At 41.3% G+C, this 27,910-nt stretch overlaps 2 protein-coding genes and 1 long non-coding RNA gene across 3 annotated transcripts in view; 2 read left to right on the forward strand and 1 right to left on the reverse strand.

Annotated features, from left to right (window-relative positions):
* The first annotated feature begins 423 nt into the window (after positions 1-423).
* Positions 424-12,903, forward strand: dag1 (dystroglycan 1). Its single transcript, XM_079359645.1, has 3 exons — positions 424-663; positions 7,324-7,893; positions 9,009-12,903. The coding sequence occupies exons 2-3, from the start codon at positions 7,471-7,473 to the stop codon at positions 11,316-11,318; spliced, it is 2,733 nt and encodes a 910-aa protein (XP_079215771.1). The 5' UTR covers positions 424-663; positions 7,324-7,470; the 3' UTR covers positions 11,319-12,903.
* Positions 12,904-20,262: 7,359 nt separating this feature from the next.
* LOC306834172 lies at positions 20,263-22,818 on the forward strand. The gene is made up of 2 exons (XR_013780458.1): positions 20,263-21,798; positions 22,150-22,818. It is a non-coding gene; the product is annotated as an uncharacterized lncRNA (long non-coding RNA).
* grm7 (glutamate metabotropic receptor 7) overlaps positions 22,485-27,910 on the reverse strand; it is a 100,347-nt gene continuing 94,921 nt past the window's right edge. Inside the window, exons 9-10 of the mRNA XM_079359968.1 lie at positions 26,501-26,753; positions 22,485-23,633 (exon numbers count right to left, since the gene is read on the reverse strand). Coding sequence (XP_079216094.1) covers positions 23,584-23,633; positions 26,501-26,753 — 303 coding nt within the window. The 3' untranslated portion in view covers positions 22,485-23,583. The remainder of the gene's footprint in view (positions 23,634-26,500; positions 26,754-27,910) is intronic.

The raw sequence follows: 27,910 nt of genomic DNA on the forward strand, positions 1-27,910 counted from the left end.
CAACATATTTTAAATCATCCTATACTTTGGTAAGATCCAACAATATGTATAAAGACATAATTTCTAACTGTATTAGTCAAAACAGCTGACAAGCTTTTATAAATGAATACTTTTTTTTACCCTTGTGATTTCATGTTGCAAAAAGTGTAAGCCCATAGCCCTCAAAAAGAGCTCAGAAGTATGATTGAGGTGGCACAGTGCTGGAAGGATGCTTTGAGCTGAATCCAGATCATAATCATTATGAAGTGAACCAAAACTGAGTTGAATCGACATACTGGCTTTAAAACACCAAATAATTATACTCCGGTTCAAAAGAGTGTTTTACCTGCATGTCACCAATTCAAAGGGAGGCGGAGTCACACTGGTACACACGATTGGCCTCAACCTGTAGACCTGTCTGCGAAGAGGACAGAGAGAGAGAGAGAGAGGCAGCAAAGGGAGGGGTTGCTACCCGACATAATTACAATATAGAGCGGTGAACTATCCGTACACTTACCACAGCAGAGAGATTTATCTGTTCCCTCGACTGTGCTCAGATCCTCTACACATCTGTCCTCGGCGTGAAAGGGGAAGGGGAAAAGCGCATGTTTAATGGCATTTTGTAAGTCTCCGCGGCGCTCTCCGACAAGAAGAGGAGTCAGCTAAAGCTAGCTCGCTAACAAGGTCAGTTTGAATTTAAGGTTTCTGTCGCTGTTATAGCAGCACTTTCCTGTTAAATGCCGCCATTGCCATCATCTGCTACTCGACTCAATTTCCACGTTTAGCACACACTCTTGTCCACTGACAGGACATGTAACCGGTTATATTTGTCACCAGCATACTTTTCTTGTCGTTAGCTGGTGAGTTAGCTCTTAAATCGTTCTGGGCTATCATTGCTCTCAGCCTGTTCGCTCCTTTTCGATGTTGGTGTTTTTGAAACGACTGGGCTGGCTCCTGTTGACGGGCTTTAAAAGACATTTCTGTAACAGTGATAACAGATGGACAATGTTAGCTGTTTTATTTTGCTCGTTAAGACTGCGAGGAGGATCGCTTCTTGTGTCCGCCTAGAATAAAGCAGGTGCATTTCTGCGCTAGCCGTGCACACACTCCTTAACGCAGCCAGGGAGCGGATTTGAAGATTATATTTATTTTTGGCAGAGTTGCGAGTCAACATTCCCATTAGATAAAGACTGCAATATGTTCACATTCGCGTCTTGATAGGTTTCAATGCAGGTGGATGGTGGTAACATTTATAAAGGCCTCGTCAAACGACACCAATGGGGGAAAAAACGGGGCCAAATGAAACGGGCCGGTTTGCTAACGTTTTAGTTTAGTTAGCTTAGCTTAGCTCAAACATTAACTGCACACTGGGCCACTAATAATTCATAATGCTGAAACGTTTTTTTTTTTTTAAATCAATGACAGCGCTGTTCTGTTACAAGAAAATAAATAATGTTTAAAAACCATGTCTGTTGGCATAAAAAAAAAACACGGGGTCTTTTCGGGTTAACGTACTAGTTTTAATTGGCATTTTTTAAAGGGCTGTTTTGGCCTAATTTAACATTACTATACGTGAGTTTCTTAGTAGTACTATTGTTTGTCCATAAACAGATGTTTTTATTGTGTTCAGTGTATTATTAACATTACAACTTGAAATGTACGGTTAAGTCATTGAACATGAAGTTGGGAAAATGAATCAATACATGACAGCAGCTTTGGGGTGCAGAGATTTTAGGTCTGTCACATTCCGGAGTTAAACATGTATCTATGATTAATGCTTTGGACATGTTTAAAATCCTACACATGACTTCCAATAGTGTGTATTAAACAAAGTTAATAGATAGTTTCCCTGTGTTTGACAAGCTGCTCTCAGGGTCATCGTGTCAGATTTAGACTTTTCACTCAGCTCAGGCTCTTCTCTAGTCTTTGTTTCCTCGCCGCATATTTCATGACTTTGTTGAACAGTGTAAGAGGGAAACACAAGGGAAACGTCCAATCGCAAAGCAAGCTTGTCTTGTTGTGGATATGTTTGTTATTCAGCTCATGAACTATCTGGAGGCCGCTGGATGTGGTACGTCAATTCAATTGGCCCTGAGAGCCACTGTGCATCAGAGCCCTAATTATTTTTTGATGTTTTCAAGTTTTAACTACTGTCGGACTGCAGACAGCATGGATACTGTGGTTGTAAATGCTTTATAGTCCCCCCCCCCCTCAAAAAAAAAAAAAAAAAGGTAGTGCAGGCCTCAGTGAGAAACAGGCAGCAATCCCCCACACTCAAGCCTGTGTCAATGCACTGTTTACCACATACAGTATATAAAAAGAGCTTCTCATAAAGTCTGGGTGGTTTTTAAACAAGTGTTTCGTGGGAAATAAACAAGTTGTCTTATACTCGAGTATTGAAAATAATCTTTTTATTTCAACTTTTTTTTCGTGATTTTGTTACTGCCTGTCTATTTTAGTAGGAAGGCCCCATAACTCTTGTGCTTGTGCTGCTGTAAAGAAATAGTCCTGATAAAAACAGTTCTCCCCTCCATCTGCATTATGAAGTGATTGTTTTTTCTTCTTTTTTTTTTTTACTGAATGTGAATATATGTCTTATTCTCAGACTACTCTTTAGGCAGAACGATTGTGATGCAGGACACAATCTAAAATATGTAATTGCGAGTTTAACCCAAAGCTTTAAATGTCAATCCTCTCATCAACAGGCCCTCAGCTTCAGATCAATGCTTTTGATAAGCCACACATTGATGGTTGACGTTAACAAATCTCAAACACACTGTTATTGTTTCATTTTAATGTTAAACAGGCACATTGATTTATTCTAACATTCCTGATCTCTCTATGAGATAGTTTTTGATTGGATGCTGAGTTACACACTGCAAAATGGTAACATGATCAAATCCAGCGGCTTACTGTGATGCAAAAATGTTTTTATGTGTGACAACAGCCTGCGGTGAGCCATAGTGCTCACTCTGAATGAAATTAAGCATATGGGGGGGAAAGCTATTTTCATGTTAATGTTTGTGTTTTACATTTAGACAAACTGATAGATCAATCAAGCCATACGTTTTGTCTTCATGCTCAGCTGGAGCATTGTAGCTCATTGGAGGATTTGCCTTTGAGTAGTTTTGCATGACAATTTTTCTTAAAGGGACTACTTGGTTTCTTTTTTGTTTTAGTTTCCTTTGTTTGGGATCTCTTGAGTCAGAAGAGGCCTGTGCAGGTGGAGAGGGAGGATCGGGGGTTCTCACTGAACCGAGTCAGTAGCTAAAGATGCCAGATAACATGCATGTCTCAACTTGGTTAATGGGTTGGCTAAGACATGACTCAAGACTGTCTTAAGGCTGGACATTATAAACAATACCACCAGCAGGAGATTGTAATGAAACTGCTCTGTTCATATTTTTTTGTAAAGATAAGAACACATAACTTATTAACTGTGTAAAATACAACCCTTGTGTATTTTTGAAGGTTTCCATTTTCAACGTGATCTGGGTACTCTTCTTTAATATATACTGGGACTAGGGGTTAACCATATTGAGAAAAGAATTTGTTGATATATTTGGGGATTTTGACCATAACAATATTTGACACTTTGTTGAACCCCTTTTAAATGAGTCAGTAAAAGGCTTTAGTGTAATGGCTCACTCTTGTTATTACACGTCGTTAATGTTAACTTATTCTTTAACTTTAAACTGAGTCATTCAATTAAATACACTTTTCTTTTAAACGCTGAAATCTCCAGATAAGTATTGAGAACAAAGTGCAGGTGTGAGTAAACCATTTCAAAGTGGCCTACAGGATTTATTTGGTCAAATATTGCACAAAGATGAATACGACAGCATTATGAACTAGGCTGGGCAGGGCGTATCTCTGAATCATCTTCATCGGCCAGGTATGCTCACACACGCACACAGAGTTTGACTCAGGTGACCTGTGCTCTCTATGTAGAAAAGTATAACATTACATATCGATAATAAAACACAAAATAAACAGACTCGTATGTATAACACTACAACAGTAGTGCAGTGAGGTATAGTGCAAAGGATGCTGAACTAAACATAATAAAAATGTAGTTATGTGACAGCTGGGTTAATAAACATAAGGTACAGTTTAAGAGTGTTTACATTAAGCAGTGTGCATAGATTGGGTCCAAAGCAGTGCAAACCAGTTTGAAACCATCCTTCTCTCGACCGCTTGAATTAGCTCCTTATTCTTTGCAGTGTAATTGGCGACGGTGTTTTTCATTTCTTCTGTTCATGATACCGCGTCTGCTCACGGCCAAAGTGTTTCATGTTTTGTGCTGTGGTCAATGTGCAGATAATGAAACTAGTTTGTTGTCGAGCTGTCCCTCATAGTCTGCGGAGTCACGTCTTTTTTCAGGCAGCATCCGTCTTTTGAAAGCTGAAACCACGTATGCGAGTGAGGATGATCCACGTCTGGCGGTTAACTTTGGATCCTGAGGCTGGTTGTTTGTCGACTCATTTTTAACTTCAGCCGTGCAAGCAGCTACGCTAGCCTAGCTCGTTGTGATGCATGCACAGTAGTCTGTTCTGCTAGGCTCGATGATATGCAGTGAATGTTTAAGGACTCACAGAATGAGTGACATATTCAATATTGGCATATCTTTAAAAGACAGTTAAGATATTATCTTAAACAGTATTGTACACTTCTCACTGTGACTGAGATCGGTATAAGAAAATCAAATACCCCTTTGTGAATGGTAAAATGTCACATGAGCTTAACAGAGGACTTTTTAAAATCCATCCACTTGTACTCTATCGATCCTTTGTATGTTTTGTTTTTATGTATAGCTGGCACTCGTCATAGTATACATGCACAAGATATGGATCTTCCTCATTAACTCTGAAAATAAAGCATACATAGATTAGACATTATGGCTTGAGTAGTTTAGTCTTACATGCATTAGCTTACATGTTTTATAAGGCTTTTACCTGTAGATGATCCGACACAAGCATGTCTCTGCAAAAGAAAAACTAACTGCCTCTCGTGTGCACGTTTCTGTCTCCTGATGAATCACGTTATTTGCTAAAGAAGTGGGTTAGGCTTCCTCCTCAGAGCTGGCTCAGCTGTACATTATAGAGAGACTTGTTCCTTGTAATTACATGATCAGATCAGAATAAGGTGGGTAGCTATCGGGGAAAGGGAGTGAAGGATGTGATTTGATTTTTTGAGTCCACAGAAACTAAAGTTGCAAATCTAGCTGTCAGTGACAAACATGATTTATGGTATGAAGCTGTTTATTGACTCCACAGCTAATACGTACGTTATCTTGTGATTTAGTTGGCATAAAGTTCCTCTGTGGCATTATAAAGTCAACACAAAATTACATATACATCCTAATATGGGCTCTGACACTTTGGAATTACAGTTAATGACTTTTACCGAGGCTCAATGTGAGCTGCTCGATAAAGATCTGAATGGAGTCAACGGGATACCTGACCACTTCATCCGATTCCCACAGAGATTCTGATCACTCCCACCTTGAACAATGTATTCCACTGAATACTTTTCTGCCCCATTCAGCAGAGAAAAAGCAGCCATCCAACTGTTTAGCCACCTTTCAACAACGTGGATTGCAACCCAGCCTAATATGACGTAATGTAAAAACAGCTTCTGATTGAGGGAATGCGCAAAAAGGATTTGGCCTGTTTTATTTTTTGTTAATTCCTATAAAAACGGTACAAACCATGTGCTTGTATGAAAACCTTTAGAAACAGTGATAGTGTTATTGTTAGGATTTTGATTTTATTTGTTTTACGAATGTTTTTTTTTATTGTGTAACTAGAATCATCGATGAAGTGAACATCTAAAGTAAACATTTGAGAAAAGATAACATGTAAAATTTGTCACTATATGGAGTTCTTGTTTGTGCTGCACTCATGTGTATTGTATTCTGATTTCAGCATTGGTTCTGAACACATCTCTATCACATTGCTCTTAGAGCGCTCTGTTGTGGGTCGTTTCTTGTAGGAGTTATCCATGTAGTACATGTAGTGTGGACCAGGATGTGCGCCAGTGAGAGACCAAAAACCTGCTGCAAAAGTTTTCCACAATGACATGAGGCAGTTTAGCAGGGAATTGTTTTTTTATTTTGAGTGCGTAGGTTGACGTCACAGCGCTCTGCCAGTCAGGCATTAGGATTCCAGGCAATCGGATGACCCTCCTCTGCCCATTGCTGAGTGCTACAGGATTGGGGTTGGCTGGGTCAGCACAATGGAGACTTTTATTCCAACCCCCAGGGCACTTAATTAAAACTTACAACCAAGACAAACAACCTTTGACACTCGGGCAACACGTGAGAATCGCTATTACTGAAAATGCCATGACAGGAACGTGAGGATCAGTAGATCAGCGTGTCCAATATTGTGTATGTGTCAAAATAAACCTGTATTATGGTTATTAGTAATCTGATAAAGCTGCCAGTTGAAGGACTATTATATCGAAGAAGAAACCAAATGATTCATGAGTTAAAATGATGAATATTGTAAAATATGCTACAGCACCCATTCATGTTCACCTTTTAATGGTAAACGGATAAAACAGTGAATAAAAAAGCGTTCAATGAATCTGCACTAAATGTTAAGTGTTAAAAAACAGTCTTCATGCGTCATTCAAAGGGACTTCAAGAGCAGGCAGAGGAGTGTCATGTAAAACCAACCACTCCATTGATGCCAGTAAGTTATCACTAATGTCATGTTGACATTTATTCAACAGTTTTTCTCTTCTTTGGAAGATTGGGGAAATGAGTTTTCATTTTCCTTTTAGTTCTCGTTTTCTTTTGAGAAAGACATCTAATTTTCTCCCTGGCATCTCAAACAAGGCTTTGCTGTGGGAAAGTACTGTGTCGTGTGCTAACCAGCTGTTGTTGCGACTAAAAAAAAAGATAGAGACCCAAGATAATGGAGAGGGAAAAACACCCACCTTTGACTCATTGCTTAGTGACCTGGTGGCAGTCCATCTTATCACCAATCCTCACAAGACTAACAAATAAAGGGAACATGATGGCAAAAACAAGGTTTTTTTGGATTGTGGAAACATGTTGCAATAAGTTCTTAAAAAGAAGAAAAATAGCTATGCACCCCTGCTCTCTACTGTAGCACCACATTAGTAACACTGAATACAATACTACTCCAGGCTAGGTTGCAAATATGCAGCCTTTGATATGCAATATCAATTGATCTGTATTTCTTTGTTGTTTCTGGTGAATACATGCACTATACTATACTATTGTATTGTCTGTTGAGGTGATCTCACTATGTAAGCCAAAATACCAGATTTTGTTTTTCCCTAATGTGAGACTTTTGTTTGTTTTTCTTACAGAGCTGGCTGACATGGCAGTCTAACAGGTTGCCCAAAGACCTCTTCATGGATCACAGAAGAAAACAAAGAGAAATCACTGCATCTGTGAGCAAAGCCAACAACTAGGGAGTCTGAGCCACGAGCACATCATCAGACTGACTTCAGTGCATGCGGCCTCTTAAGTTGTTCACAGTCATCTGTCGGGCAGCCCAAAGGCCTCTTACTATGCACTATAAAAGGAGAGACATGAGCTACGGCAATGCCAGGAGGAGCAGGCTACTATCATGCAGGACTATCCCTCTGGTCATAGGGCTTCTGGTTGCCATAGCCCAGGGTTCTGTTCAAGAACAGCAAGAGACGATGATGGAGATGATATCTGTGGAACTAGAGGCTTCTATGAAGTCCTCGGTGCTCTCCGAGCTTCAGGCTGCAGCATCTTCGATTGGTGAAGGTCCGCCGTCAGCTACCCCTGATTCCTCTGTAAAGAACGGGGGAGTACACACTGGCATCCCTGACTCCTCTGCAATCGTGGGACAGGTTTTTCAGTTAAAGGTTCCAGCAGGGCCTGCGAATGCCACTTGTAATGTCCATGTAAGTAGTAAAATATAAATGCTTGAGATGAAGTGAGATGAGATGGTGTTTTATTATTAGATAAATATTTGGCACATTGGTAAAGTTCTTCATTAGACAGTTAGTTTAACTATAATTTGATGTAAATTATTCAACAATTCAACGAGGGCAATAGGAATCGTTCATGAGACTGGTCTGAGGATTTTTCCATTCTTTCTATTGGAGAAGATGCCTTTGTATTTGGTTAAATATATCAAATCAAAAGGATCAAAGCTAATGGTTAACATCGATGGTCTGTCTAACCCAAAATATATTCCTGTCATCTTCAAAGTTAGAAACCTGTAAACCATGAGCATTACTTCAGGGTTTCCCAGTAGAAGGTTATAGAATAAATGTTTGCATCCCTGAAAAGTAATTACAACTTAAATGCAGAAGGTCAACTATAACGTCCTGAAAAAGAAAAATGAATTGAAGATGATTCATAAAGTATTGTGAATGTGCCAAATGTTGCACTTTTTTAGAATTGGAATTTAACTCAAAACGACAAATTACCTTGTAGGGGCGAGATGTGGCTCCAGTACTTTTTCTGCCACTCATGCATAGTATTTCTCCTTTCAGTTTTGGTCACTGTATTACTGCTGATTGAAGCTGACTGTGGGGACATTTGTTCCAGTCAGACTTATGAATGAGATTATTATTGGCCCGAGTGGTGATGCGGAATGATATCCTGTCATACCTTAACAAGTCAAAATGAATAGTGATGACTCACATAGTGATCGTGAATACATGCTTCCTGTTTATATTTGGAGAGATTTGAAAGACTGCATGGAATATGGAGGAGATGGGGATGGTTAGGTAGTTCATTTCAGCTTTTAGTCTACATATTTGACGGTTTGCGTTCCTCTTTGTGAGTGTGTTTTTGTATTTCCTCTTTTACAGGCAAGTAGGTCAATATGAAATAGAGCATTACTAATCATAATAGTTTAACGATGTAGTTATTTAGGCTATGTAAATACCAAACATTGTAAAAACAGTTGCTAACATGAACTTGCTTTCCTCTATTTACATGTATAACATAATTAAAGGTGCCCGTCTACGCTATCTAATATGCAGTATTTCTCTTTTATTTTTTGTAGCTCACCGAAATGGGAAAGGAGACTTTACCCCCCTGGCTATATTGGGACAAAGTAAGTTGCATTCTGAGAGGCATGGCCCTGGAGCAGGATAAAGGTGTATACCATATCACGGTGTCGGGAGAAAACCTAGTTGAGAAGACTGCAGGCCAAATGTTCCCCAGCACGGTCTTCTCCATTGAAGTATACCCAGAAGAACGTGCAGATACTGAGCCAGCCCTGCTCACTCTGCAGTCTGATACCAGTGGCATCCAGCCTTTCACCTGTGGCTCTGAGGAGCCTGTCACTGTCCTCACTGTCATCTTGGATGCTGACCTGACAAAAATGGTTGCTGAGCAGAGGGTTAACTTACTCGGCATAATGAGAAAGTTCTCACATGTACCCCTGGAACACATGAGGGTGGTCCCTGTTGTCAACAACCGCTTATTTGACATGTCTGCTTTCATGGCTGGACCAGGCAATGCCAAGAAGGTAGTGGAGAATGGGGCCCTACTCTCATGGAAACTTGGCTGTGCGCTTGATCAGGGCAATATCCCTGACATTAGCAGTGTCCAATCCTCAGCCAAGGATGGGACCATGTCAGCAAAGCTGGGATATCCAGTGGTTGGCTGGCACATTGTCAACAAAAAACCACATGGAGTGAAACGAGTCAGACGGCAGTTGTACAACACCCCTACTCCAGTGCCCTCCCTGCTTCCTCCAACAACTCACCCAGAGCCCCCTGTACGTGTTGTGCCCACCCCAACCTCGCCCTCTATTGCCCCAGCAACCGAGAGCTCTGTTCCCCCCGTACGAGGTCCTTTGCCTCTTCCAGTAAAGCCGACTATGAGGGTCAGAGATCAGATAGCGCACACGCCTGTGTTTGGACCTCCCCAACCAACAAGAGTTCTAGGAACTACTAGCACCATCCCAATTCAGCCTACCATGACCCGGCCTACAATCGTGGAGGCTACTGCTTTGCCAACAACACCAAGCACCACCAAAAGACCCAAACCCTCTGCCACAAGGAAACCCAAGAAGCCCAAATCCTCCACCCCTGCTCCCAGAGAACCGAAGTCCACAACAGCTAAACCACCAAGGCGCACCACGACTCTGTCGATGACTCCTGACTTAAATCAAAACCCAGACATCCGCAACCCCATTGATCAGGTGAATGCATGGGTTGGCACTTACTTTGAGATTAAAATTCCTCCCGATACGTTCTTTGACAGGGAGGACGGTACCACTGATAAGCTGCGTTTGACTCTGAAGAAGACCCCCAAAGAAGCGGTGAGCGAAACATCCTGGATCCAGTTCAACAGCACCATCCAACTTTTGTACGGCTTCCCTGAGGAGCAGCATGAGGGGAAACACGAGTACTTCATGTTAGCCACTGATAAGGGCGGGAAGAGCATCATGGATGCATTTGAGGTTCAAGTAAACCGTTGGTCATCCAATGACAAACCTTCAGTTGTGTTTGCTGCTCGTTTCCATGGCGACCCAAGCAGTTTAAGCAATGACGTACACAAGAAGATTCTTTTGACCAAAAAGTTGTCCTATGCCCTCGGCGATCGCAACACGAGCACAGTAACACTGAGGAGCATCAAGAGTGGCTCCATCGTGGTGGAATGGACCAACAACAGCCTCCAGCAGAGTCCTTGTCCAAAGGAGCAGATCACAGTTCTAAGTAATAGAATCTCTGATCACCAAGGGACACCTAAACTGGCTTTCATCAAAGCTATGGAGCCTGAATTCAAACCCATTAACATCTCTGTTCGTGGCACCAATAAATGTCAGAGTTACACATTCATCCCACCAGGAGAGGTGCCCGTCCCTGTTCCTCCTACAGCTTCACCGTCCCCTGGAACAGATCGCAGGAGCACTGACGACGTTTACCTACACACCGTCATTCCTGCTGTAGTGGTAGCAGCCCTGCTCCTCATTGCCGGGATCATCGCCATGGTCTGCTACCGCAAGAAGCGCAAAGGGAAGATGACCATCGAGGAGCAAGCCACCTTCATCAAGAAAGGAGTTCCAATCATCTTTGCAGACGAGCTCGACGACTCCAAGTCGCCCCCCTCCTCCAGCATACCTCTTATCCTTCAGGAGGAGAAGCCCCCACTTCCCCCTCCAGAGTACCCGAACATGGCGGGCCCCCACAGCACCCTGCTGAACCAGGATCTCCTTGAGGAGTATTCTATTTATCAGGATGATGATCCTAATGCCCCTCCTTACCAGCCCCCACCACCATTTACTGTACCGATTGAGGGTAAAGGATCTCGCCCCAAGAACATGACCTCATACAGGTCACCACCTCCCTACGTGCCTCCCTAACGCACACTACAGCTTTCAGTTTGGAAAGCAGGTGCAATGTAGGGATGTTCTTGTTAAAAACTACAACATGAGTAATTTTACATGTTTAATGAAATGGCTTGGACTTTGTAGAGGAGCAGGCAACCATACTCGTATATTTGACCATCAAGGATAAGAGACTATAATGTACAATTCTACTACTGGCACAGAGCAAATGGATCAGGAACAGTTTGTTATTCCTGCCCTTATGTTTTTTTTTTCCTTCAGATCTGCTTTGACTTCTTGCATATTCTTTTCTTTTTTTGTCTGTTTTTGCCAAGAAGAGTCAATTTTAACTTCAATGACGTACTATTTCTATTGTATAGAAAATAATAAAGAAGCAGGAAAGACTGAAGCCCACAGGGCCTTTGAACAGATGTCACCATGACAACAGACTTGAGGCTCTTCCTCACAATGTTAATCTTTATGAGTTCTATATCACTCTGATCTGTCCTTCCAGGCTAGGTTTACTAAGATTTTGCACCTGTTATTTCTAGAGGGAATGAAATACAAAACGCCAAACTGAAAGCATGAAACACTTTATTTACACACAAATCTGTTTGTTTTTACTCAACTTTTATCTCTCCCTGCTCTTCGTCTATGCTTTTCTCCCTCTTGACAATAACATGCAACCCTTGCACTTATGCAAATTCTTGTTAAACCTTGCACTATGTGTCTTGCGCAGAATTGAACACAGTAAGTGGTAGTCCAATAAGGAGAGAAAAAGTCTTTTTTGTATCCTTAAAGCTAACCACAAGACTGAGATTCCTCTGGTACTTGATCATAAAGGACACTACACTGATCACGCCTGTTGTAGATGTAGCCTCATTCAAATCAAACAAGTAATGATTTTATTTTCTTAATGTGTGTGCCACTGATTCTGCCTGTGAGATGGATGGTTTTTACTGTTGCCAAGGTGATGTCTGTGGTCACAAGGCAAACCTTGTGGAGTTGCTACAACAATAATGTTGGAGTCAGTGGAATGCTGTGGTTCACAGCGGGGTGAAAATTAGTGGATCCACAGTCTTATTTTAGGTTGGTTTTGGTAGTCTGAGGGGTGGGTGGGTGGGTGGGCTTAGAGTACTGTATTATCACTGCTCTGCCCCTAGGTGTTGCACTGTTATGTTTGGTGCACTGCCTGTTGTCAGTTCAGGTGAGGCATGGGGACAGGGGGATGTACATAATTGTGTGCCTGTGAAATTAAACAACTCCATAATGTTAGTGTTTTATCAGTAAACCTAGTCGGAGAAAGGGGCGGCAGAGTGAGAAATAATTTTATTTTTTAATTGTATGTCTAGATTTATGATCACAATCATGAGAAAAAAAAAAAGACTTTATAGTTTGTGGGGGAACTAAGGAACGTTAACCTGCACATCACAAAAAAAAGCATTATCTCAATATGATGGAGAAACCACATGTGAATTATGTACATTTCATATCGGATATCATAATAAGAAAAAAAAAAGGTTAAAAATCTAATGTTTTTACTGAGTTTTTGATACAGTCTTAAACCTGTTTTATGAAAATATATTAATAAAATGTAATACTATTTGTAAAGCCTCAAAAATGGTGTATGGTCCCTTTTACTTGAGAAACACAGGTTGTTAATGAATGGGTGTAAAAAGGGCTGACAAGTCCAACCTGTGAATAAACAGAATCTGTCCATTGAACATGTGCTAAACACTACACTGACACAGTCACATGCATACACTGTAGCTGAATTTATTACAGTACAAAGAACTTAATGTGAAGGGTAGGCTTGCAAATTTCAGCCTTTGTTTCTTTAGTGAGAGTTCAACACAAACAATTATCCATTAATCGTCAATAGTTTAGTTTATTAGTTCATTTGAGCAGCAGACAAAATAACAGAACAGATTTACTCACAGGCACAGTCAATAATTGATGAGCTACAAAATAAACGTCTTTATCTCATTGTTTTATTAAAACCATTATAGCAGCACAATAGTGACTTGAAACACCAATTCATGAAATACAATTTCAACTAATAAAACAAAACTCTCGCTCTTGTAAATGTAGGCCTGTCTTTATTTAACGCTGCTGCCAAGTGTGGCGTTACTGCCGTTTCTGGACTAACGATGCTGACCGAAATCAACAGGAAGTGCTGAATAAAAGTGAAATAAAAACCGTTTGAGCCTCTTCACAGTCCAGTTAATGATTCTGGTTATTATGAGAAAATGAACACATCTACATGTTCAGGAGTGAGTTGTGAATAAACGTAAGGCCTGGTTGTTTTTACTTCCAAAGATGAGCATTTCTTTGTGAACACGGGTGAGTCGTGAAAGTCAGTAGTTTGCTGACTTGCAAAGACGAAGGAGTAAAGTAGTGTTACACGTGAGCGCCGGTCAATACACTTAATCGTTAACGGCAATAAATGAATCATTAACACACTGGGTTGGTCTTTTTTCTAGTTAAAAGGTAAGTTGAAAAAATATCTAACAACTAAATTTCCTTTCCAAAATTCCTTCTCCATCAAATGTATGACCCTACAGTGAAGATGGGCAATCATCTGTGGCCTTGCTTTCTGGTATGTGGATTTCTTGAGCTCTACACTCAGTTGTAGAATAATAAACAGCAGCCTGCCTGTGAGAGAAAGTGTGATATTTAAAGAGAAGTACTCCCTTCCTATGGCATTTAGGTGGGCAGTTTTTCTTTTTATGGCTCTGTGCTCCTACATCTCAGTGAGAAATATCGATAACAATGACTAAGTCTGCTCTCTATTTCTTTTCGTATGGAGCTTGTGTAATGATAGCTTATTCAGGAGAGGCCAAAAAAAAAAAAAAGTTTCAAGGGTTGGTGACGCGTCAAACCACCTGCCAACCTACCAAAGTCACGTCTGTGAAGGTACATTTTCACTCAAAACTGCAGCGCAGTCCTTTTTTGATAACCTACAAAGAAATCATTTAAACCCTTTGGATTTAATGTCAGCAATGTATATTTTGTGAGAAGTTTCTTAATATTCTGCATTGTGAACATTTTAAAGAGCATTCAATCTCTCACACCAAAGTGTATTTTTTTTCTAGATGCTCCTCAAGCTCACACAAACTTTTCTAAACCCTTTTTACTTCTTTGTCATCTGTTCCGCTCTCATTTTCTCAGAGATAATATGGTGGGTTTAATATTCAAGGCTTTATACTGTTCAAATTAAATATTATAATCATGAATCAATTTGCCAACCTCCAAGGTACTGCAGGCGACTGACTGATAAGCGCTATGTTACACTGCACTCAGACTCTTTTCTACAAACACATTCTGAGCGACTGAGCTTAGACAGTGTTTAAAAATGTAGTCTGAAATATTGACATTTCAACCCTTGTTACGTAAACATTGCATCATTTCAGAAATTTACTGACACGTCACATGGTGTGGAGTACACACACACACACACACACACACACACACACACACACACACACACACACACACACACACACACACACACACACACACACACACACACACACACACACACACACACACACACACACACACACACACACACACACACTGCCTGACAATTATTCAAAGGCATACAGGATTGCACAAGTGATTTGAATTACCTCAATTCAAGAAGAAAAACAGCCATACTAGATATTTTCCCCTTGATTCACATAGTAGTTAAATATTTTTTTGACTTGGCTTTAACTTGGCCTCGTGGACATTTTTTTTTCTGTTTTTGGATATTCATCATCTGAAAAATGTAATGGGGCAATAGTTGCAGCCCTGATGCTGAGCTTAAAATGTTAAACATTACTTTGGAAAGTACTTTTCTCCATGCCTACATATACTTGCATTCAAAAATGCAATGTCAGGCAGTTCCTCCCACAACTGTAGGAATCAGCGCCTCCAACTGTCTCCATTTGACACCTGGAGCCTCTCACTATGCGGCTGTCGGATTCATTGCAGTATCATTCTGGAAGAATAGGACTTGAGACCAATGACAGACGGGAGTCACATCCCCTGATACTGAAGTTCAGGCAACTGACAGCAACCTTTTGGTTGTTGAGGTTTGTACAAGGCACAATATTGCAAACTAATATTACCATAAAAATATATATATATATTTCTTGCAGTGACCAACATTACCTTTACATACAGTAAGGGGCTTCAAAGCTACGAAGTTACAATGTGATGTAAGACTTATTGTGGTACACAATGTACAGTAGTTTTCTATACTGTATGTATGAAGGGATATGCTTTCTATGAACACTTTGCATAAATCGGCCTGCTGCAGGAGAAGTTGAGTAGCTCAAATCTACAAATGGAGTTGAGCTAATCGATCGCAGCAGCAAGTAGTAGGTAATGAGGCTGTATCAAAATGTGGAGATGAAGCTATTTGACGCCCTGCCAATCTCTCAGTTCATCCCCCTCCCCTCTGCGCTTATTAATAATGCATCAGTAATGAAAGTTAATGTATGTGATGAAAAATGTATAACCTCATGAAAAGCTATAGGAAGAACTGACCTTTCAGTTGTTGATGCGTCTGATATACTGCACTTAATAACTGCTGTTGTGTTCTTTTAAGCTCTGCACACAAAAACCACAAACTCTCTTGTATCTACTTGTATGACGTGTAATGGCTGAAATGACAGCTTGCCACAGAAATTCAGATGAAAACAAGTTGGTTTTTTTGCTTTGTAATTGCTTGCAACTACACCACATGCTCTCATTTAACCAACATTCAGTGTTAATGAAACACCTGCTTTACCTACGCTGGTTCAGACACTGTCAGAACACTAATCAAAACTGGTGTTTTGTGAGCATGTTTATAATTCCGGGGGTCATAACTACTTCTAATTAGGTCTGAAGCGATGCCAGACCAGGCTCTCCTTGCAAACAGGAGACTAATTATTTCCTCAACAAAGAAATCAAATTTTTCATTTAACAATATTGGCAAGAAAAATTAAAATAAAAGTGTTTACAGGAAAAATAAACTCAACTCTAAAATTCCCAGTTCACATAAAAACTATATTTAAACAGCTCTAGAAGGCTCCATATTAAAAAAAGAGGACTAAATAGCCTTCTGTTGAAAGTCATTAGGCCTACAGTATTGATTAGCTTAAATAGCATAGCAGTACTAGCCAACTGGCTAACTCCAGTCAAGTGGGCTCAACTTCAAGGGACTACAAATTAAAAACAACTGCAGAGTTTATTTTTAGAATAGTATTTACAAAAAACCCCGACAAAACAACAGCACGAGTCTAACTGCAGTGGCTGTTTAAGTGTGCCCAAGTTAGGGAGCTAGCTCACTTCTTTCTGTGGCTGCTGGCTAATAGTCAAGAAGTTAATTTTACTTATAAAGCGTTTCTTTGAGCGATGTGTGTTCACCTCAGTGTCACAGGCTTTCATTACAGATGTGAGTAACGCATCATTCTGTTCATTAGTTATCATTTTGTTTTGTTCATTACATTATTTTTGATTTAAAAAGGGTGTAAGCTGGCACTAGAGTATTAGCACCCTGATGTTTACAAACAGCTGATACATTTACGAGCTATTAGGGCTATACGTCATTCAGTGCATTGTCCACTTATGTAACAGCATCAATAGTTTGTATGTTTAGTGTGTGTATTTTCTCTCACAGCTTTGTGGACCATCAGGATGAAGTGCTGCAGACCTCAGCTTGTCCTCCCACCAACGATGAGTGCAGCGCCATCTTGTGAATGAATGCGTCATGCTCATTTGGATTCTTTGAGAGCATGTTGTGAGCAGGAGTGTCCCTGCCGGCGCTGTGCAGCAGGTCAGTTCAGGACGTTATCCTGTCGTCTGTCCGTACTGGTTGTTCAAGATCTTGTGTTTTAAGACAGAGGCTGATGATGTCTGGCTGTTAATGCAGGTCGAAACACAGATGCAGTAGACATGTCTGCAGGATCAGTAGATGGCAGTAGCATCACACCATGGCAAAGGAACTGATTTAAAGCATTTCCATGGAATTACAATAAATTTTGTCGACAAATAAGAAATAGCCGTAAGCTGCAGTAAACAACATACAAAACTGCAATTACCATTCATCAAACACCACATGTATGGGTAACAAGAAGCTATTAAAAGATAGTTAAATGTATTTAAATGAATTATCTTCCAAGAGAGTCACCATAACACTTCATGTGAATCATTTAGTGCATCACTGATATTCTCAGTTTATTAAACATTGCATCAGCAAACACCCAATCCTCAATTAATTCCATTTGACATGAAAAAACATGTCCTCACCCTCCTATGTCACACTCATAATTAGAAAGTAAGATAAGTTATAACATCTCTGCGACTCCACAATTCAGTCACAGATTTAGAAAGTGTAGTCTAATTGCATTTTGCTTCTTATCACATGAATTGGATCCAATCCAGAGCTGGAATGGAAATCCCTGTGTTCAGTCACAGGAGGAGCCGGTTTGTGTGGATGCTGTGGATTTTCAGTTGCATGACAAAGCTAAGCAGTCGGGAAGGGTTTCATTACCAACTAGGGGGAGAGAAAACATGACAGGTTCTTTTTTTGTACCGGCTGCTTCCTACTGGAGTTAATGGTGTGAGCAGCATTTTAAGCTAGGATGTGCAGCAGGGGCCGAGGGCAGGCAGGCACTTGACATATGAGAGGTTATTAGAAACATTTACATGGCTGTGCATTTGAGTGTAGAAGTGAAACAGCAGCAACGAGCTCAGGTTAAAAGCCTCTGCTCTGCTCTGCAGTGTCATGTAGAACCGACCTCCGCCTGAGTCGCAAAGATCACAGATGCATGCATCAACATGTTGTGTTCGCTCTAAATTATAAACAACGCAACAGCAGGATCGCTGTCACTTTATGCACAATACAGCATGTTCTGCTCAGTGGTTTGTGTTCAGCTGCAGACTCTTTGCTTTTCTATCGTTATATGCAGTCCAGGCAACACACAACATCTGAAAATAAAACATGAGGGCTGCTCAGTATGTGGTGGCTGTACACAGTTTCTACCTTTTACAGGCTTTGTGTGATCTGCCAGTCTCGTGTTAGCTCAGGATGTTTGTGCAAAGCTTTGGTCTCTGCATCCGGCCTGCTCCCTGCTGGCCCGATGACCAGATGGGTCAGTGAGTGTGCAGTTGGGGCTTGGCAGGCCCCTTCTGTTCTCAGCGAGGGTCCACTCATGGGATCCAAACCCGAGAGACAAGAATTATAGAAGCTGGATCACAAGGTAGACGGACTGCAAGCTGAGCTGAGAGATAGGCACGTCACACATACAGTTTTTATCCAGCCCTCTCACACACCTGCTTCAAGTGTATGCAAGATTATGTATGCACTTTGTCTTGCGTGGCAGAGTCCTTACACGTGTGTTGCATTTTACAATCTCCCGCATAAGACAGATGTGTCAGGAGGCAAAATGTTTTACAGGGTTATTAACTAAAGAAAATGTGATTTTATTTAATAAGCTGGAATCCGACCTGGTGTTTTATCATTTTTTCTGACAAGCTGTTCAGGAGGGCTACATTACTGAAGTGAGATTTTTCTTGCCATGTCATGTGGAAATTTAGTCAAGTCATCTTCAACTGTTATTGCAGTCCATTAACTCCATTGTGAAGATACATAATTGATGCAGCCTTTGGGTAGAGTTTAATCAAATGGAGAGTGCTCCACACTCCACCGCCAACTGAAAAATGAGACACACAATCTTCAGCGTGGTATACATCGCTAAGACCATAACTCACAATTTAAATTGATTTATAACCATTTGACTGAACCCTTTCTGCACTACGCCCAAAGCAGAAACTTGTAGCTTTTAAGCTCTTAAAGGGTGGAGTCATGTGGAGGATTTATGTGCCTGAATTAGGATGAGTTTGAAGAAGAAAGATTCAATAAAGCAGAACACCACACGGCTGTTTCTGCTAATCTACTCCCAAACAACCAAACAAGTGTGCAGGGTGATTCTTTTCTCTCTCTACCTTTTGGGTGTTACGATTTCATTCCTTGTTTGTTTGATGTGGCTTTTTTTATACTCACCCTTTACTATTCATTTCCATTTCAATATTTTCTTTCTCTTAAGGCGTATGCTTTCCTTTGAAATAACAGTGATCTGTGTGGGATGTGGAAATGCATTGTTTACGGCGTGCTCCTTGAAATCAAGGGCTTAGCTCTCTAGTTACATTTCACAGCCAGCCAGTACTTATCTCTGTCAACTCCTGTTCAAGCCATAGTTGATCTGCCTTGGTTAAAATGCTTTTGGCTTTTGTTTGAACCTGAGCTGCGATTCAATGTTAAAAATGTTCTACCTTATTTGATGCAAGCCTATAAAAGTGAGCGGAATCTTTCGAGCAGCCAAAGCATAACAAATATGCACCGTATTTACGAGATGTATGCCAGCGCTGTGTACTTCTCTTTTCTTGGTGAATGCATTTTTCTGACAGGCGAAATTTGGGGGAAGCAGCAGATTAGTGCACCTACTCAGCTGCGAATTCTGAAGAGCATTCGTCTCACTCAGCCATCTTAATAACACAGCAGCAGTCAATTAAATCCATGAAGTCAGATATGTAATTTTCAAATAATCATTAACTGGGGGAAAGATGGAATTAGAAGTTTGGATTTCGAAGAGACGGCAGGGAGGGAGACAGTGAGGGAGGCAACATGTACTAAATCCCCCAGCCAGAGATGAGTGAAGATAAAGGAGGTGACTGAGCTAATTGTGTACTGTCAGAATCTATAGCTCTAACGACTGTCAAATGAGCAAATTCCAAATGTATTCCCTCCACCCACCCGACTCCCCCCTCAGGAGTTCAACGGATGACAGAGGGAGGGAGGAAGAGAGAGAGCGAAGAATAAATACCAGGAGACACTAATGTGATGAGAATGATGCCTGGTCTCTTCTGCTGATTAAAAATGCAATAACACTGTGACAAACGTGTGCTCTCTCTCTCTCTCTCTCTCTCTCTCTCTCTCTCACACACACACACACACACAGAGCAGCCTAAGAAAAGCAACAAGGGGTCTGTGAACCCTCAGATAAGAAATAACACTCTGTGGCCCTCAACTCATGTATTCACTTTGAATAAAAAAGGCACTGTACCTTCCTGGATCGTTAATAGAAAATCAAACTGTATTTTAGCCACAGAGCCTGTTCATAAAATGTACGTGATCTTCTTTTAGACGACAATTAGTGCCTTTGCTGAGATGCAGATGTTGTGATTCACGTCCAACCAATGGCTATCTTACTGTACCACTAATTAAAAAGTCTCAGTGTTACTATGTGCTGGAAACGGTAGCTGGCCCTAATTACAACAGCCTGAAAAAAAATAACAACAAAACAAAAAACATGCTGGTAAACAAAATGCATCCTAAGGAGGTTTTGAGTACAGAAGCAGCAGGAGGGGGGAAAAAAACACAAGAATAGTGAGGCTTGTCTTTATACATCCCATGTAAGATCAGGCCTCAGCTGGTTACTGACGGAAGCAGATACGGTTTCACTCTGGCTGGAGTTGGATAATTGGACATTTATGGAAAGATAGAAGAGCCTAGAGCCCAGGAGCCATGAAACAGAGCTAATCTAGACCCAGCATCAGTAAATTGTCTGTGAAAGAGCGCATCAGGAGTTCTGACAAGATAAGGAAAGGCTTTCTTCAAAGGCAGAGCTGGACAACAGTGACACGAAAACTCTGATGGAAGAAAGCCTGAGTTTGTTGTTTTTTTCGTGCCTGCACTTCCACGAGTCCCATGAGCACTGAGATGTACTAGCAGTGTCACCTTGTCATCCACATTTGGTCACGCAGGCGCATGCAATTCTTTCACAGTTTTCAGGACATTTTTGACAACTTCGTAACAAGACACTCAGGATGGGGCGTGCCCTCGATAAAACCTATTCATCTACTTCAGGAGGCTGCATCAAAATAACGTGTGATTGACAGTCCTTAGTGCTTTAAATTTTTAAGTCCTCCTGAAGGACTCACAGTCCAGCATGATTAGTTTTCGTCCCTTTGATGTATTCCCTGCTTGTGTCTTCCAGGAAACTGCTGCCTACAGAACAGGTGCATACCGAGCAGGTGGGCCCTGACGTAGGAGCCTTGGGAGTTTGGAGATGGAGTAAAGCATTCCTTTACTCTATTTTAAGGCAGGTGAAAAAACATGGACAAACACGCAATTTCAAGATTAACTTACATTTCTTGAAAATCAAGCGGGCGTGTTATTTCAAAGTGTTGCCATGATATCAAGATCAAAAAGCCATTACTTGGGCTGTGTCTTTTCTTTATGCTAAGCTGCACATCTAAACTCTGTACAGCCCCTACTGATTACTTGCACACAGACACTGACACAGGAAATTAATTTGGTGGGGAGAGGCTAGTCTTAATTGGACATAAGTGGGATTTTTCTTGGCTGTGTGCAACAGAAAATGACAGACTGTGCGTATGAGAAGTAAAGACCATCTGGTCCCACAGGAGCCCAGAGAGTTGCCAGACAAATGGATGGGGAAACAAGAGCAAACCTGTTTGGGTAAGGATTTCATTCTCTTTCTTCCCCCCTGTTTCTCTCTGTGTCTGTCTCACACACACAAACACACACACATACACACACACACACACACACACACACACACAAAAAGGAGGAATCAGCATCTCTCATTCATATATCATTTGCCCATGTAACTGCCTGGAGGGAGATGCTTACCGGGTTGAAGAAACAGAAGTCTCTCATGCGTGGCCTATTCATGTTTTATATAATAATCAATATTGAAAATAGCAACATTATGCTTGCAGGCAGGCCCAGGAATAAAGAGCGGTTAGCTTGTAAAGACGCGGTCATCAACAGGACAAATTGATCTGACATGTAATAATATTCATGCAGGGGAATGGTGGCGAGAACTGAAGAGAACGAGAGAAAGAAACAACGGAAGAGACAGAAAGACCAAAGGGCGAGTGAAGGAGTCAGCTAGTGGACTTCCTCTCGGCTCTTCCACAGCGCTTCTTCTCCTCTGCATGACAGCACTGCTCAACGAAGTCACTAATTTGCCCCGTCATGAGGGTGAGACCTTAGACAAGCACATGACATTTCCATGAGTGTACAGAAACCCAAAACATCGTAGTGATTAATTGTGCTTATTCACACATCAGTATAAACATGAAAGAGCCACATGCCCAGTCACACATACACACAGAAAGAACTATGATATACCGTCTGGTTTAGTTGTAGAAAAGATAACAAAATGATTTTATTACATGTTCATAATTTGACAGACATCACAACTTATGATACTCGCAATGATTGCTCTGATATTTAGTTTCCCACACCATAACGAGGCATAATATACCCACGTACGAAACTCTATAAAACAAACATGCTTGCAGATACTGGGGGGTGGGGGGGGGGGGGGGGGGGGTGTCAATTCAACAACAGATTAAAGCCATATTCTGTCTTTTAATGAAGTCCACTTCTGCTTAAAAAACAAACAAACGTCAGAAAGATGCTGAAGCTCATATCCTTTTCAGAATTTATTTCTCTTTTTTTTTTTTGTTTACATCAAATAGAACAGACATACATTGGCACATGCAAAGTGAACACTTTGTGGTGCTTTTCATTACCATTCAAAATCCAATTTTGAACAAAGACTTTATATCTAGTTTCTTGTACTCCAAACATGAAAATACTCTCAAATATTTACAAAAAAAATATACTTACAATGCCCATCACTTCTTACATAATAATCATCTTGGACTGATTTGAGTAAAACAAAATACTGTATGTGGCAGAGCTCGTCGTTCAAGGTAATGAAATCAACTGCAAGAAGAAGAGGCACAGAAGAAAAATCACTCAGAAACGATACAAACGCAAATCAGAAAATGGGAACCCCAAGAGAATATGGCTTTAATGACATTTTAAAAGAAAATATCTTGAAAGAAGATCCACGTTCCTCTTTTTTTTTTTTTTCCCACGGATGTCCTCATTCGCAGTGACCCCTTTAAGCAGGCAAATTGTTCTCCATCAGAGAGAAAAGGGGTCACAACACATTTTTAAATTGTACTGTTTGGTTGGTGAGGCCCAACCAACCACGCTGGCCTACAGCTGTGCTAGTCTCTGCCAGGACTCATGGATCATGTCTTGGATGGAGGTTGGATGCCATCCACAGCCCTGGAGTGCATAGGTACTGCAGGTGGTGCTGGGATGCCTGCACTCTCTCTTCTGTCCTCACGCCTCTCTCTCTATCTCTCTCTCTCTCTCTGTTTCTTTGGAGCCTTTCCTTTTTTCAATCATGGATTAAAACGGCATCCGTTTTCAAGCAGATCAGATCCTGAGGTTGTTGTAACTAACATATGTTTTCTTGGTTGCTTGACCTGAGAACACAGTAAAAAAAAAAAAAGAAAAGAAAAAAATCCAGAAAAGATTAACATTTAATTTGAGAATTTCTGAAACAAGAAGGAATGAAAAACACGCTGCAGAGGCAAACAAACATCCACCCTTTTTCGTGAACTCTCCCTACCGTTCCGTGCATTCTCATCACCAGCTGTGTACAATCTGTAGCAATATTTTCTGGTCTAGTGTATCATTTGAACTCACAAAGCCCCTGTGTAAAGCCTTTCTTTCTATTTTCAGATGTTAACTAGTGATAAAAAAACACAAACAGCATACGAGTGAGCACCGAACAAATGCTGGGGCATGCAATGTGATCCCAGTCTGGATCGCCATGGAAACATATCAGAATGTGGCTGAGTGCCTAGGTGACTCTGTGTGTGTGTTAGTCCTCCTGTAAGTGTAGCATGCCGTTATAGGGGCCGATATGAGCTTTGAGTTGAGAGCTGAGGCACATTTTTTTGTGAACAGAGGTTATTTTGGTTTGTTCGGATTTTGTATGAGGTTTTTCTTTGAGCTTTATTTGAGTCCAGAATGAAGATTAGTCTTCAGATCAGGTTTGTTTTTGTTGCTGGATCCAGATCTGTGAATGTACTCGACATTAAGTTCAGTAATGTATATCTGTGGGTGAGATGTCCTTTCTGTTTGGTGGAGAAGATCGATGTGCATTTTCTTAATCACAGACATTGCTATAAATTCTTATCCTACTGCTTGAATGTTGCTATGACGACCAACTCCCATGGGCTATGCAATTAAAGTTGCACCGTTTCTTTACAGCTGGATTTTGTAGTCTTGGCCAGAGAGTGTGTTGAATAAAACATGAGTAAATGTACCACAGCTTCTCGCTGCGAACCACAAACAGTCTTAAGGAAGAGCCGTCTTTATTAAGCAAACAGTGTGTGTGTGTGTGTGTGTGTGTGTGTGTGTGTGTGTTTTAACTTGTCTAGGATTTAAACCTCTACCTACGCTATCATTTGAATTTTAAATACCAATAGCCGATAATTCCTCTCCAGTGCTCCAACATGGCTTTTCTTATCTTTGTTTCGTTCCAGTTCTGTTTCCTTCCCACATCCTCACTTGTTCATACAACAAACACCTCTGGTTGATCTATATCAAAAAAAAAAAAAAAAACCTTTCAGGCCAGTGAGGCATTTCAGCATCTCTGATTTGCAGTGTAAATCCTCCTGCCTCTTAGAGTTGTAATCATGAAGACATTACATTGTGTCAATACCAATATACTGTAAATCTGCAGAGGTGCTAATGCTCTTGATCTTAGAAATCACTCACATTCGTCTCACACTGGGCTGATGAGGCCTGAAAGGAGGGATTTGGCGCTCTGATGGTTACAGGAATTGACGGACATCCTCTTGGGATGGTCAAGGCACAGTTCAGGTTTTTGGGGCGGTCATGCACATAAATTGGCCATTAATAAATGTCACTTTGCTTGCTGCTAAATAAGAGGGGGTAGGAGGTGGGAGAGAGTGTGCGGGAGGGGGAGATGGAGCGCGAAGATATTCGCGTAGGAGAGACAGAAGGTGAGACACACACAGAGCAGATGATATGGGGCACTTTTGGGAGGGCCTTCCAGGGACTGCATGCCCTGCTTGGGGACTTCAGATGCACTGCTGCGACAGATGTTGAGGTTTCACCCTCCATGCAGAGTATTTGCTCATTGAGCCACATATGTGACTGGCAAGGGTATGTTCTCCGTCCCTGAGCACACTTACATCAGCTCTCTGGCTTCTGTGTGTGCAACTCGCACATTCAGTCAAACACATTGAAAAACTGCCGACTTATTCACGCTCGTGGTCGTGTGCGCACTCACATACTCGAGCATATTTGGCTCACGGCAGTAAAGTGTGACAACTGTTGGGTGTTTGGAGAAATTCCCAGGAAAAATCTGTCATCAAATCGGCATAATTCAAAAGGGGGGGGTTGAGAGGCTGTTGCACCTGTGGGTGCCATTGTAGCTCTGCTGTATGTGATTAGAAGCATTGCAGGAGAGGAGGCCTTTGCGAGTGATTTGGATGTGCTGTCAATCATCTATGTCTTCCTCCTGACAACTACAGAAGAGCAAAGCGCTTCCATGGCAACATGATCCTCAAATGAAGCTACTGCAGTTTTTTTGTTTTTTTTAAGTGTTTTTTTTCCTCTCTCATCAAAAACAGACACAATATCACCTACTGATGGAAGAAAGTAGGCTTCCCCAGCCACCAGCTAATACCCGGTATTATCTTTGCTAACAGGATCATGCTCACTGTTTCAGATGAAGGGTGGAATGAGTAACTCACAGCTACAGAGACAGATTATCTCCCTCCATTCCTGGCGACAAAGCCCTGCTTCTTGAAATCTCTTCAGAGAGCAAGTCCCCCATCTTCTTTCAAGCTTGCACTTAGACTAAAGGGCCAACCGTTTATCAAGGAAGGAGATAACTGGGTCCATTCTTTGGAATATGAGACACATCGTCCAGACGTTAAACTGCTGTGGTGGGACTTGTGAGTGTAATATTGGGAATGTGAGAGCGATATGAGAAAACCTCTCCATTGCAGTTCATGAGAACATACGATTTCAAACTCCTAGGTCTGATTGTTAGTGAAGCACTTTGATCTTTATATCAAATATATGGATTCATTGTCAATATCACTGATATTTACTGCGCCTACTATAAACTACATATTTGCTTGATCATTGCACAAAACAGTTAAAGATTTAGGTCATACATAGAACAGATTAATTTTGTGTTTAATGAATGCACACTAGATGAGGTGTAGTGTAAAGTTAAATGAGGCTGGTTCATAGCGCCTGTGTTTGCAGCTCTGAGGCGTTATTTGTCTCTCCCCGGGTTACTTACTCATGGGGTCAGCGGCCGGGTTCTCACACAGCTCAGTCTTGGCCTCTCCATTGGGCCTCTCATTGGGCTTCTGGGACAGACGTGATGACATTGTGGCAGCTGTGACCACCGCCTTGAAGCTACGCTTCCTCTTCTGTACGTTGAGCTCAGGATGGAAGATAATGACGTACACCTTGGGCATGTAGAGCATGCCCAGTGCGACTGAGGCACTGAGGTTCATGGAGATGGTCAAAGTGGTTGTCTGGATGTAAAGCTGAAAAAAAAAGGGAACAATGGAAAAGTTATTGCATCCGGACAGAAATAGCAGCAAACATAATGAGAATGGGCAGTTTCTGTCTGTGTTGTATTAACTGTGATTTGGCAGCTTTATGAGGCAGAAAAATAAGTCAGGAGTGGCAGCTAAATTCTTATCAAGAAAATGAGACACAAGATAGCTATAATGGCTAAACATCTGTGGCCAATTACAGAACAGTCACACTGTTGAGCACCGTGATGAGGCAGAACCTAATAATGACTCCAGCCCAATAACAACATACAAGCATCGTGAAAAAGGTTCATCGCTCACGGTCTTTTTTTCAAATCATCAAATCTCCTAACTCAGGGACCTGCCTCATTGGACGATGTATTTGTTATCGTAATAACTTCTTATAAAATCTCCTGATAATTCTGTACAGTGACAAAACTGTAATCTAACGTTATTAGATATGTAGGAAGTCTGGATATTCGTAATGTGTCGCTGTGGGGAAAAGGAGCAGCCATGTGTGATGTAATATAATCCAGCAGCATTTATTAAAGCCTGACCTGCAGCTACTCAGTCAAGTCAAAGACGATTCAAGCGAATTAATGACAATGGCAGAGGCATCACCACGACTTCATCAAAATGTCCTCACATGGCCTCCTCTCCACCAGCCTGTCCAGCCGGACCCTCGACTAGATTGATAGACGAGACTGACGTGCGAAGGATGTTTCCGTGACATGTTGCAGTCCCCTTCACGTCACGTTTTATCTCATCGGTCAAGTAACCAGCAGATCAAATTAAAACCCTCAGAGCTGCATCTTCTTAGACTAACAAGGCATATGCCCATGCTCACTTTAGTGTCAATTTCTCCAAGAGAACAATAATAATAATAATAAAAAAAGAGAACATTGAATCTGCAGTACAGAGAAAATTTACATTTATTTCCCTGCAGCTCGGCACACACCAGAGTGCAGCCTGTGAAAGGCTCTCGCTGTGTTAAGTGGTGTCATTTATAAGATTGTCATTCATAAGAGCCCTGCACAGGTACATTTCCTTGACTGCCTCCTCCCCTTTCTGAGCTTACACAACACTTTTCGCACTGTCAAACTGTAATTTTGCACTCACGCTACAATCGAGTACATATAGTTAAAATGCGACTTTCATATAGTGAC

Source organism: Symphodus melops (assembly GCF_947650265.1).
Source record: "Symphodus melops genome assembly, chromosome: 13".
NCBI classification, from domain to species: domain Eukaryota; kingdom Metazoa; phylum Chordata; class Actinopteri; order Labriformes; family Labridae; genus Symphodus; species Symphodus melops.